Source organism: Theropithecus gelada, chromosome 10 (assembly GCF_003255815.1).
Source record: "Theropithecus gelada isolate Dixy chromosome 10, Tgel_1.0, whole genome shotgun sequence".
NCBI classification, from domain to species: Eukaryota; Metazoa; Chordata; class Mammalia; order Primates; family Cercopithecidae; genus Theropithecus; species Theropithecus gelada.
This window is the reverse complement of record NC_037678.1, coordinates 64,797,449-64,811,042: the sequence shown is the minus strand read 5'-3', so window position 1 is coordinate 64,811,042 and position 13,594 is coordinate 64,797,449. Positions and strand designations below refer to the sequence as shown.

Here is a 13,594-nt window from a genome sequence, read left to right as displayed (position 1 = left end):
CTTGAGAAGCCCTGAAGAGAGCTGAGCTGGGGGAAGGGTGGGCTAGAGCCTCCCTCCAGGCGGTTTCAGTAATTAGTGTCTGTCTGAGGCAGCCAGTTGTCTGACTGTTGAGCAGGGAGCCCAGCAGGCAGGGACTCTCACTGGCACAATTTCAATCCTGGCTCTCTAACGCTCCACCTAGATGCCAGGCTGCCTACCTCCCTACCTAGGGATTTGAAAATGTAGATTTGCCTAGCCTTCCCCTTGGTGGAGCCATGTTGCTTCCGTGTGTGTGTGTGTGTGTGTGTGTGTGTGTGTGTGTACACACGTGTGTGTTTTCTGCACTTCCTGGGCCCTCCCTTAGAGGCTGTTCTCTGCAGTGGGAACTACCACATCCACCCGGTCTGCATTGACAGCTCCATAACCATCCTTCACCTCCATTTTATCCTGTCGAAATGACGGAGCAGCTGAGCAGTGTTGGCCAGCAGATAAACCTGTTATCTCCCCTGCTCCCTGTGCCAGCAGCTCTCCGCATCTCCTTGGTGCATGAAAAATTGACACCACCTTGGGCTGAAATCTGTTCTTGGGGAAGCTATATTTATTAGTAGCTAATGAAACTTGGTGTGTGTATATATGTGTAAACTTGGGATGGCTGAAGTGTTTCCCTGTCATAGGCACCGGTAGCCTGTGGCATGCCTCAGCATCCAGATAGAGAGGTGGAAGGCCATAGGCATCAATTGGCCTTAAATACCAAACAAATAGGTAAATGTCATTTATTCTTAATATACCATTGCAATTGATCATGGTATATCTTGCTCCAGACAGGGGTGAGCCGTGGAAATGCATGCAAGTGTCATCTGCTGCCAAAGAAGATGGTTATTCTGTTTATTACATTTTTCTCTTTGAAAATTACAGCTCCTGATACCCTCTCTGCACCACCAGCACCCAGCCCTCCCTCCCCCATCTTGTTGAGGTATATAAAGAACATTCTCTTGCAACTCTTTCTCATCCATCTTAATCAGCAAGATTAAAAGAGAAAATTATTGAGAAGTTCTCGTTCAGTATTTTTGTGGAACTGCCTGAAACCCAAAGTCTCTTCTTTATTTAGACTGTGGTGGAAATTGCTTCTGCAAAGACTAATTCTGTAAAATAGAGAAAGACGGTTGTTATTCATGTCTTACTCCATATGGCCTTTTACTTCATTTTATTCTTGTTAAAACTGTTAATTTTTTAAATCCACATTTATATAGTGCCTGTCTTTTGGGCACAGTGAGCCCAAATATGAGGCATATTTTCAGGCTTTGCATGGTCTCATTTACCTTCCTTCTTTAATAGCATTGATGATTGCCTTTTATATGTGGGAAACATAACATGGTAGGAAAAGCTTACAGTTTGGAATCAGGCAACTTAGATTCAGATCTAAGATCCAGCCACCTACTCAAGCACATGACCTTAAGTCAGTTAATCTCGCTGAGCCTTGGGTTCCACATTTATAAAATGGAGATGTGGATGGTACCTTTTCCACAGCTTAGTTGTAAGGATTCAGTGAAAAAATTGTGTACAGACTCAAGCCTACTGGCGTAGATAAACAATAAAAATGATGACAGTTATTATTATACCCTACTTATGTTCAAATAGGAATTTGAAGGAGCTTTCAGCAAAACAATATGGTGGCACTAAATCTTAGCTTTGAATAAGAATTTGTCAAAACACAAATGTTACATTAGGGAACCTATTTGCAACATATATGGAAAAGGGTAATATCCTTAATTTATAAAGAGTTCATAGAAGTCAAAATTGAACAAAGGATAAGGCCAGGCAGTTCAAGAAAAAGCAATACAAGTGGCCAATAAACATAGTGTGATGGTGAATTTTATGTTCAGTTGACTGGGCTGTGGGATACCCAAATCACTGGCAAGACATTATTCCTTTGGGCTTGGGTTGGTACTACTCCATTGGCTTTCCTGGGCCTTCAGCCAGCAGATGACAGATCACGGGCCTTCTCAGCCTCCATAATAGCACAAGCCCATCCCTCATAATAAATCTTTTTCTGTATATTTTTATATATCCTATTCTGTTTCTCTGGAGAACCATAATACGCATAGGAAAAGATGTTTCACCTCATTCGTAACGAGAACAAATACATGCTAATCAAAAGAAGATCTCATTTTTCACCTTGTGGGTTGTCACAATTACTAAGTTGGATAATATGCAATCTGAGTGAGGATATGGGAAGACAGATGCTCATATATATACTAATAGTGGGTATGTCATTGATATAACCGTTTTGGAAGACAGTTTGTCAGTGTCTTTCAACATTTCGTATGTAAATTTCTTTTGATGCCCTAATTCCACTACTAGGAATGGACTTTCAGAATATTTGTGCAAAAGTAAGCCAAAATATGTGGACTTGTATACTCACTGCAGCATTGCTTCTAACAGCAAGAATAAAATAACACAAAACTGGAAACTACCTAAAATACCCGGGAATGGGCGCTAGTTAAAATTGTGATAAAGAAGCTCAGTGGAATTCTAGATAGCCATTTTTAAAAATGAAGTGTGTGTGCCGATATGGAAAGATATATTAGGCAATATTTTTATATATGAAATGCAGAATTCTCCTCCTGAAAATGTTCACAAGGTACTTTGTAGTTTTTCTTGGGAGAGAAGAATGAGTTCGTGGAAGGAATATGAGAAAAGAAATAGTATAGATGCTCAATAAATATCAAGTACACATTGTACCTTTTCATGTAGTTTGATTTTTACCTCATACATCCATTGCTTTTATTTTAAACTCCATTGGTAGGGGGTGAAGGGAATCAGTAACAACAAAAGAATAAAAGAAATTGCTTTCTGTGGTTGAGTATAAATTCGTCTTTGAGCTTCCTAATAGCCCAGGCAAAGAAGGAACATTGATAAGGAAATACAAAAAATGTATCAGGAAAGAGAAGCATTTTCTTGATCTTGATCTCTGAAAGGACTGTGGCTGCTGAGGAGATTGGTGTAAACTCAGATCCCATGCTCTCTCTCCCCAGCTTAAAATTCACTGGTAGGCCCTTGCCCCTGTTCTGCATGGTCAACCTTTGCCTTCCTCACTGGCCTCCCCTCTGCCACATGGACATGGCACTCCATTCAAACTGATTCAAACTGATCTTTGCATGTATTGTTCCTTCTGCCTGGAATGTTCTCTCCTTTTCTCTGTCTTGTTGGCTATGGCTCTTCTTTGTTTTTTAAGATTTTCAGTTGTTGGTTATGTCCAGTGGGAATCCTTGGAAGTCAGTTGTGCCTCCTCTATGTTGCCCACGTCCTGTTTGCCTCCCTCAGTAATGGAACTTGTAACAGTGCTGTAATTGTTTCGGTTTTTTCACCAAATGAGGAGCTCCTTCAGGTTAGGGAGGCTGTGTTGTTTGTTTTTGGCCCTGAACACTCAGCACTTGCTAGGCACAGAGGTAAACTGGTCAGTGAATGAGGGAGTGAGTAATCCGAAGTTTGAGTTCTACCTCTTCCACCAATTAGCTGTATGGACAAGTCATTTCTCTCTGGGCCTCAGTTTTTCCATCATACAATGAGAAATTTGGCTCAAATAATCGATGAGAGCTTTGGCTCTGATTTTTTTTTTTTTTTTTCCTTCCTCTGTAGTTGTCAGATTGTCATGTATATAATACCAGGATGTTGTCACCAGCTGTCATACTAAATAATTCCAAAGTTTCAGAACTGATCTTGTTAGAATTCACTGCATTTGTTATGGCCTGTCCCGTATCTGTTCACCAGCTGAAGAAATCACAGCTACTTCCAGCTTGGTTGGCACAAGGTTACAGAGTTGATCCTGTCCCTCGTTCTTCCCGCCCCTAACCTTCTCTCCTTGGCATACACAAAGGTCGGAGCACTTTCCCTGAAGTGCGTCTTCACAGACGTTCCTTTCTTACCCTACTTTCTCACCCTGAGCTGAGCTCTGTTAGCTCACCGTCCTTACCTTGGGTTCATGGGGTTTTTTGTCTTCCTGTGGAGGCAGGGCCCTCTCCACTACTCTCTACCCTCACCCCACCCCAGTGAGTGACTACGGCAGATGGAGGTTCCACCAGCTCAATCCCAGCTTTACATAAAAGTTGAGAGGAAGATACTGGGGGAGCCTGGGGTCTTGAGAAGGTATATAGTACCTCTGTCCACAGCATATTTTAAGAAAAATGTTGTATTTTCAATACCTAAAAAAATGGATTCTACCAATTAGAAATATGTTATTGAAATTGATGGCACCCTCAGAAAAAGCCATTTACCTACTCCCACGTACAAAAACTCTTTAAGGACCATTTTGTAACTGAACAGTTTGAAAGCATATATCAATGCAAAGGTAGTATTGCTCTGAATTGGGGGTAGGCATTATATATAGAAGTGCAAAAGGTATTTGAAGGCATTTGAAACATATCCAGAATTCAAAAGTGGCCTGTTTGCCCCCACGCCCACCTCCACCACTGAAAACTTTTATATTGATAACCTGCTTTCTTCCCATTCATTCAGCAAGTATTTGCAAAACACCTACCATGTGCCAGACATTGTTTTAGAACCAGGGATGTGGAAATGAACAGAGCAGACTTAAAATATCTGCCTGCAGAGAATTTGTGTTCTAATTGAAGGGAGATGGTGAACAAAATAAATAAATAAATAAATAAATGATAGAGTATTTTAGAAAGTAACACATGACGAAGAGAAAAATAAAGCAGGTAAGACTTGAGAATAGCCATGTAAGGCATTGCATTTTTCAATAGGGTGGTCAAAGGGAAGCCTTGCTGAGAGGATGACAGTGGAGTAAAACCAGATTTAAAGAGTAAGCCATGCAGATAATCTGCCGAGGAACATTTCAGGCAGAGGAAATAGCAAGTGCAGAAGCCCCGAGGCAGGAACAACCTGACGTTAGAAGCAACATTTAGTCTGAGTTAGGGAGTCACTGGAATGTTTTAAACAGACCTGACTTTAGGTGTTAACCTAAGGAATCGTGCTGGCTGCTCTATGGAGATTAGGCCAAAGCAGACAAGGGTGGAAGCAGACGGACTCACTAGTAGGCTATTGACTATTCCAAGCAAGAAATGATGGTGATGTGGACGAGGGTAGTGTAGTAGCAGTGGTGGTAGTAGTCAGAAGAGGTGAGATACCGGATATGATTTGAAGGTAAAGCTGATGAGGTTTCTCGTGGGACATGTGAAAAAGAAGAGAATCAAGGGCATTTTCACTGGTTTTGGCGGGAGAAACTGGAGATTCTGGTTGCCATTAGTTAGATGGAAACAACTATGGGAAACAGGTTTAAGGAGGAAGATCAGGAGCTTATTTTTGGACATGTTAAGTTTAAAAGAACCAGCCAGGCACAGTGGCTCACACCTGTAATCCCAGCACTTTGGAAAGTGAAGACAGGTGGATTGCTTGAGGCCAGGAGTTCAGCCCCAGCCTGGGTAACATGGCTAAACCCCATCTCTGCAGAAATTACAAAATTAGCCAGGCATGGTGTTGTGTGCCTGTAGTCCCAGCTACTCAGGAGACTGAGGCAGGAGGATTGATTGAGCCTCAGAGGTCGAGGCTGCGGTGAGCCCTGATCGTGCCGCTGCCTGGGTGACAGTATGAGACCCTGTCTCAAAATAAAAGTTAAGGAAAAAAGGTTGATAGGATGTTAGGCAGCCAAGTGGAGAGGGCAGGTAGACAGTTGAATATATCAGTCAGCATTCAGAGGACAGGACTGACCTATAGGTTCAAATTTGTGAGTCGTCAGCATATAAATGGTTTTCAAAGCCATAGGACAAGATGAGATCACCAGGGATGTGTATATAAATAGAAAATAGAAATCTTAAGGACTCTATAACTCCAACATTAAGAAATTAGGGAAGCGAGGGGGTGGGGGATGCTTATTAAGTGAAGAAAAACACACTGGCACAAAATGATATCCGTGCTATAATCCGAGAAGTAAGAATACTTCCTTGTGACCTCCATAGTCAGGTGACATTCTTGGGAACCCAAGGTAACTTTGGCATAGGAAGATGCTCCTCAGTTTTCAAATAAACTGTTGTTCACACTGTGAGCATTTTATTTCAAAATAAACTTTGTTCTGCCATTTCTCCACGAGTAGACTTTTGTCACCTCCTTTTCAAGGTCATTATTCTTGATTTTTTGAAAGTTCTTTTTAAAGAAAAGAATCTCTTTACACCTGAAGCCTGTAATATACCCTTCAATTACCCTCTTCTTCCAAGAGTAGAATAATAGTATTTCATAATAGAAGCCGCTAGGTTGTTGAACTCAGAAAGCCCTGTTAACTGGTTTGAAGTGCTTACAGTCCAGCCACCTTTAAACTCGAAGCAGGGGTGTTAGCTGCCCCAGAATGCAAGTGATAGCACTGGGTCCCTGTCATATTTCATATTTAATTCCAGGCTGTTTACTTGGGAAAGTTATAAGGTAATTTGAGAATTCGATAGAACATGTCTCATCCATTATTTGTTCATGTCATGGCTGGTGTTCATATTCTATTCACAGGTTATTTCTGTAAAGGCAGGATTAGTTTGAGATTCTGTTGTGGACAATAAAAATCAATTAATTCCAGACGGAAAAGGAATTCTAACTTAGTTTTGATTCACTTGCTCAAGTTGTCCTTGAGGATATCATCCCTTTTGAATATATTTTTTGTGCGGTGTGAAGATCGGTTCGGTTTTTTAGTGACACAATTTAGGTTCTTGTCTTATTAATCAATAGCAGCAGTCAGAGAGGCCTACTTATCCCCCCCTCGATAGAACCAGACGAGGTTGAAGAGAGGTAATAATTACTGCTCTGATCTCAGCATGTTCTCTTTTCTCTTTCCCAACCCAGAGCATGTCTGTTCGATCCTGGCTTCCCTTCTGCGGAACCTGAGAGGGCAGCAGCGAACCCGGCTTCTGAATAAATTCACTGAAAATGACAGCGAGAAGGTGGGTGACTGTTGGACTGTAAAGATGGGACCAGGACTGATAGAAAGGCTCTTTACCTGATGTGATCTGACCACTAGGTAGTGGTCCTACCCTAGAATTCTCTTTTCTAGCATCTGGGCCCTGTTGTTTTGCATGTCAAAGGCTTTTCTGGTTATTCTGCTTTTCATCTCCAAATGCATTCTCCTGGGAGTCGTAACACCTGAGGATGATACCACTAGTAGTGCTTGAGGGGGATTTTTAGATCCAAAGAGCATGGATTAGACTAGGATTTTTGTTGAGGGGTGTTGCACAGCATAGCAAAGTGATTAAGAGCATTGGCTTTGGATACAGACTTGAGATTTGAGCCTGTTTTCGCCACTTTTGAGATGTGTACCGCTCTGAACCTCAGTTTCCCCAGCTTCAACATGGAGACATCAATACTCATCTTGGAGGGTCAATGGGAGGTGAATTAGATAAGGTCTTACTAAGGTGGTGGTAATAAAATGAAGATAATGATAAGGAAATGGTACAGCCTGCCTTAAATGGGCTATGGAAGCTGGGACCGCAATTACATGAGATTAGATGGAATGGGCTGTGGAAGCTGGGAACACAGTTACATGAGATTAGATGGATCGGGCTGTGGAAGCTGGGAACACAGTTACATGAGATTAGATGGATCAGGCTATGGAAGCTGGGACTGCAATTACATGAGATTAGATGGATTGGGCTATGGAAGCTGGGAACCCAGTGACATGAGTTTAGATGGATATTTTATATCTTTATCTAGTATGCCAGACGATGGGATTTTTAACAGTAATAAGAGCTACCATTTATTGAGTGACTACTGTGGATTGGATAATAGAACAGATGACTTTCATCGTTGCATATATTCTCACAACACTGTGGTTTATTTATCCTTGTATAGTTATTATTTGCATTGACAGGCAAGGCAGTTGAAGCTTAGAGACATTATGTAACTTACCCAAGAAAGGTTTAAGACTGTCTCTTTGAGCTACCTCTGACCATTTTTTCTACCCTCACCAGGAGTATAGCATGATGAAGAGGCCTTCAAGTTAGGACACAGAGTATCTTAGTAGTCACGTCACCCTGGTGACATCATTTAACATCTGTGCTTCAGTTTCCTCATCTTTAAAATGGGGTTTGCTACCTATCTTCCCTGCACACCTTGTCAGGTGTTTTTCAAAGTTTAAGGAAATAATGGTCATGAAAATACTTTATAAGCTGAAACATTAAGGTCTTAGGGTCATCAGTGTTGGCTAAAGAAGGTGTGACCACAGTCTTCTCAGACTATCTGATGGCATGTTGACGGAACATCTCCTATTAACCAACCAGTATCAGCTCCTGGGTAAATGAATGCCAGAGTTGCCAAGGGCTATGATGGTGCCAACCTGATAAAAAGATAAGTCAGGAGTCTGGGCTGGCTTCACAGTGTTTCTTCAGTCATTTTGGAGTATTGGGGAAAAAAACAAAACTTTTTCAAACCCACTGAGTGTTCCTCAAGCCATGTTTGAAGCATGACTTTGCTCAACTTAAAACTGATTTTTAAGTTACTGCCAAGCAAAAGTCAGGGCCTTTTTAAAAGTTGCTGAAGGAGGTTTTCTTGCTCTGTCTTCTGACTCAAAAGCAACTAAAAAGATTTGACTCAGGCATTTTTTTAAAAAGATCAGCTCTGGGGCAGAATCTGAACATGAAAGGTTTCAGTTTGAAAAAAGAAATTTCTGCAAAGTTGTAAGTGAATATCAAGTGTGTAACTTCAAGCTCCTTCTCTTGGCAAGAAGGGACTTGAATTTTTATTTATTTATTTGTTTTTAACAACGTGCATTCCTGGGAGTTCTAGAAGGGCTGAGAATGCATAGCCTCCTTTCGGGAATGGCCTGGTTCAAACTGCATTCATCCTAAGTGTTTGCTTTGTTCTGCCCCAGCCCTTTGATCCATTCCTGATGTGTCCCTAAGCAAAGCTTCTCTCATCTGCTGTAAGGAGTGCCGGAGCAGGCCTCCCTTTGTAAGGAGCGACAGTGAGATGAATAAGAGCGCTACTGTTCTCTTGCTGTGCGTTGTCTTTCCTTCTCACTCAGGCCTGTAAAATCTCTCTTTCAGGTTGACAGACTAATGGAGTTGCATTTTAAATATCTGGGTGCAATGCAGGTGGCAGACAAGAAGATTGAAGGGGAAAAACACGTATGTATCCCTGTCTTTCTTTTTACCAGCTATTGACTTGCCCTCCATTTGGTTCCCTTTTGTTCCTCGTATCTCCCCACAGGATAGGTAAGGGCAGCAGTGCCATCTAACATGTTGTAAAAGTAGAGCAGATGATGTCTGCCAAGTGGTCATGACTGCCCTTCTGACAACAGTGACAGCCTTTCAGGAAGAAGAATGTGTAGTATACATCCAGGTCTGACCTGGGAGTCTGGGTGGACAGCACAGGCACCCTTGACAAGAGCTTCTCTTTGAAAATCTGGCCAAAGTACAGGGCTCTGACCTGGTACCATGTTGGCAGAGCATGTCTTAGTACTCACACTTGCTGGCTTCTGAAATCCTGAGGGAGACATGCTGAGGAAGGGTGATCACAGGGTAGAGGAGCTGGAAGGAAACTGAATGGTCCTGGAACCCAGTTACCCCATTTACAGATGGAAAACTGGAGACCTAGAGAACGGAAGCTCAGATGCATTGCAGCCAAGCCAAACCACAGGTTCTGAAGGGCTAACTCTTGTTTTGTCATGTTGATGGCTGCTGAGAGAAGGGACACCTGCTGGACGTTTTTTCTTGAGGGACTCTGCTTACTATGGTGTTACCCCACCCTCTGTGTTTTTTACTTCCTTGCATTTTGTTCTCTGCCATCTCTGGCCACTGTAGCTTTCCATCTGTGTTCCTTAATCAGGGTAAGTTTTCCTGTCACTGTTTAATGTCCGATTTGTATTGGCTCCCCTACAAGATACTTCTCAAGTCTTCAGTCACATTGTAAAATGACGCCTGGCTTACTTTTTTCCAAGTCTACAGGAGACCTCATTTTCCTTGTGATCTTGTTTTGCTGCATCACTCCATCCTTCTTTTCAGTCTTGTCTTAAAGATACACTTGAGGCTTTTGAACTTCACTGGTGGAAGGACTAATTTTAGTATAGCCCTCCCCTCCCCTGTGTTGGGACCATTCAGCTAAGGCTTTCGTGTGCATTGGGAATTACACCAGCATTTTCCTTCAGGGCATGCCTCAGGCCAGAGTGAGAGACTAGGGCTGGGGAGATGTGGGGAGACAGTGGCCTTGTTACCTGTGTCCTGTTTGTCTTTGCCGCTTCTTATCCACCTCTCCCCTTTCATAAAATGTACCTTCATTCATGAACCCCAGCAGATAGGTAGCTGTACTTTTCATTCTTGTGATTTCTCTATGATCACTAAACTTAGTAAGTCCTCAGAAGTTTGTGGATTGATTGAATTGATTAACTGGGGCTTTCTCCTTTTATACAGTGATACTACTGCAAGATAAAAGGCAAAGACTCTAAATTCTGAGGCTGGACTTTAGATACTAGCATGTTCCACCACAATTCTTTCATTCCAATTCACCCCAACCCCTTTGTTCTTCAATTAAACTTTCCGTTTCTAGTTTTCTTCCCTATACAGTAACTTGGACATGAAGGACACTCAGTGGTTGTTAAATTGTGGGAGTAATGTACCCCTTCTCTTTATCTGAATGATAATTAGAAACAACTTGAAATTCCCTGGACTTTTGTAAAGAAACAGCCATTAGACAGTTAGAACTCCAGCCCTGACGGAATCCCTGATGTTATCTGCTAGGAAGGTTTTGAGGGGTGGCAAAAGGAAGACCTGGGAGTCAGGGGACCTAGGATTTAAGAGCAAGCACCACCTTTAAATCACTGCCAGCTATGGCTTGTCACTCTGCCTCATGTAGCCTCAGTTTCTGGGCTATAACCTGATACTGGGCAAGGTGATCCAACCCCTCGAGCTTCCTGTTTTTCCCTCATTCCCTCAGGTTAAGTTAAACACCCTTTGGTAACTCTGCCATTTTTGGACAATGGAATGGATTAAAAGCACAGTGATAGGTTGGTCAGTGACTGACTGGTCTTCTAGATAGAGGTGCAGTCTAGTAGAAAAGGTAATCTTGCCACTTCTAGCTCTGAGGTCTTGGACAATCAAGGTGACCTTCCTAAGCTTTGTTTTCTCATCTGTAAAATTAGAATAAAAACACCTCCCTTTGGGCCAGATGCGGTGGTTCACACCTGAACTTTGGGAGGCCAGACAGCCTACCTTTTTAGGGTAGGCCTAAAACTTTGGAAGGCCAAGGCGGACAGATCACTTGAGGCCAGAAATTTGAGACCAGCCTGGTCGACAGAGCAAAACCCCATCTCTTCTAAAGATACAAAAATTAGCTGGGCATGATGGCACACACCTGTAATCCCAGCTACTGGGGAGCCTGAGGCCCGAGAGGTCACTTGAGCCTTAGAGGTGAGGGTTGGAGCAAGCCGAGATTGTGCCACTGCACTCCAGTCTGGGTGACAGGGCGAGACCCTGTCTCAAAAAATAAAAACAAAACACCTCCCGTTAAAGGTTATTATGAAGACTAAGCATAAAGTATAGAAAGTACTTCGCTCAGTAAGTAGAAGCTGCCGCCGCCGCTGCTACTGCTAGAATTTCCTAGCTTCCTTTGGAATTCTTGTGTAACTTTTTAGTAAGGCAGACAGTCGTTTTCCTGAGAGCATCCTCCTTGCCAGAAGGAGTCGCCTAGCAGAACAGTGTTGGCACCGTCAGATGCTTTGTTTGAGGTGCAGCTTAGACTTTTTTTGAGGGAGACCGGATAAGTGGCTGGGTGTCAGGGAGCAGCTTGCTCGTAGCTGTTAGGAAACTTGGCCTGCTTCCCAAAAGATTATCTATTATCAGCATTGAAGAGGGTGTGAAATTGATTAGCACTGACGGAGAGTAATCGCTGCAGCCACTCTCCCAGCATTCACAGAGCTGCTGTGTGCCACGGGCACCGGGGCCCTGCCGTTCCCTGACAAACGTCTGTCTCCTTGATGCCAAGGCCGTTTTGCTGGGCACTGGCAAACATTCCAAGGCCATTAGTGCTCAGCAGCCTCAGTGTTATGCAGAGAGCCAGGGCGGGTAGGGGTGAGGGATGAGTTTGTGAGCAGCGTTTGCTGCCAGCACTCAGGCGCCATCCTAGCAGATGAAGCCGCCTCACAGGTGTAAAGTGACTTAGAACAACACGACCTCCTTTTCACCTCTGCCTCATGCCGTGTGCTCTCTGAAGTCGCAGACAGTTTGTCTCCTCACCCCCATTAAATTTGAATGTCCTACACCAATTGGGAGCTCAGCAAATATTTGTTGACTTGAATTGAATGCTTATTTTTCGGGCATTTTGATGACATTGACTATCAGATCAGTAATGAATAATCTCTCACATACCTCACCAAGTCTGCAACCAAAAAACCTAAGATAACAGGCTCAAGTATTGGTATTTTTATTGTCTCAGCCATCACCTTCCCTGTGAACTTCAGACTTCTCTGGGTGCAGTGCAAGTGCCCACGGTTTGCAGTTGACCAGGTCACTAGAGAGAATCTAGTCATTTGGCAAATGTTGATGAGGTGCCTGCAAAGGCAGGCACTGGCTGGGGGTGAGAAGTAAAAATGCCAAGAAAAGAATGGGCCTAGGGGCAGTGTTACAGCCAAGGACTGGAGGGTCCAGGGAGTGGGGAGAGGTCCTCTAAGGCTGGAGTCACCCTAAACTCTTTTGTGGCTGAGCATTCGTGCTGAACCTAAAAAGGTAGGGATGTCTAGGGCATTTCCAGTCTGGAGTGAAACAGCAAAGGAGCAGCAGTGGGAAGCCAAGTGAAGGCGGAGAGGAGGGGTACCTTCCACGAGTGGAGGGTGTGAGAGGAAGAGCATGGACTTTATAGCCAGGCTTTTTCCTGGTTCTCCGACTGGGCAAACAATTGAACTGCCCTGTCCTTATTTTCTTCCTTGGTGGTGTTTGGTTTGTGTTTAAGGTGTATGTCCCAATTTGTGTACTTTGAGAAGTTATGTATGTAGGGATATGATGTCAGTGAATGTATTATGCACGAAAGCTGCTTGCACAGGGCCTGGCACACAGAAGGTGGTCAGAAAACCTTTAGCTTTCTTTTCTCTACAGGGACTGTTTGCGTCCCCACTGCCCCGTCCCCGCACACATGCACACACCCATTGTCCTGATTCCCTGCTACAGAAGGTTTTGCATGACTTGACTCTTCCCTGCTTCTCCAACCCCTTCTCCTGCCACTAGGCCCCTCCTGCCACACAGCCTTTCTTTCCTTCTTTACATTTCCCACTCCCTTCTGCCCTGAGCCTCCTCTCTCTGCTGTTCCTTCTGCTATCAGGTCTCAGTAAAATGTCGCCTCCTCAGAGAGGCTTTCAGTGATTACCATATGTAAGCGAGCCCTTTCCCCCTAGCTGCTTCAGAACCTGTAATTATTTCATTTATTTGTTTACTCTCTATCTCTGGGACTGTAATCTCTCTTGTTCATCATTTTCTCAGGACATTGTGCCTGACATTCAGTAAATGAAAGACCACTGCTCAGTAGGTGAAATTAGTATCTGTCTGTGAGTGTTAAGGAAGATAGGGCGAGTCACCCTGGGCTTTCCACATTATTTCTTAACACTAATTTTTAACCCTGATTTGTGTTTTCTCTGTAATTA

At 43.3% G+C, this 13,594-nt stretch overlaps 1 protein-coding gene across 1 annotated transcript in view; it reads left to right on the top strand.

The window, feature by feature from the left end:
• CTNNBL1 (catenin beta like 1) overlaps positions 1 to 13,594 on the top strand; it is a 177,890-nt gene that overhangs the window by 138,971 nt on the left and 25,325 nt on the right. Inside the window, exons 12-13 of the mRNA XM_025398976.1 lie at positions 6,820 to 6,917; positions 9,015 to 9,095. Of these exons, the coding sequence (XP_025254761.1) occupies positions 6,820 to 6,917; positions 9,015 to 9,095 (179 nt within the window). The remainder of the gene's footprint in view (positions 1 to 6,819; positions 6,918 to 9,014; positions 9,096 to 13,594) is intronic.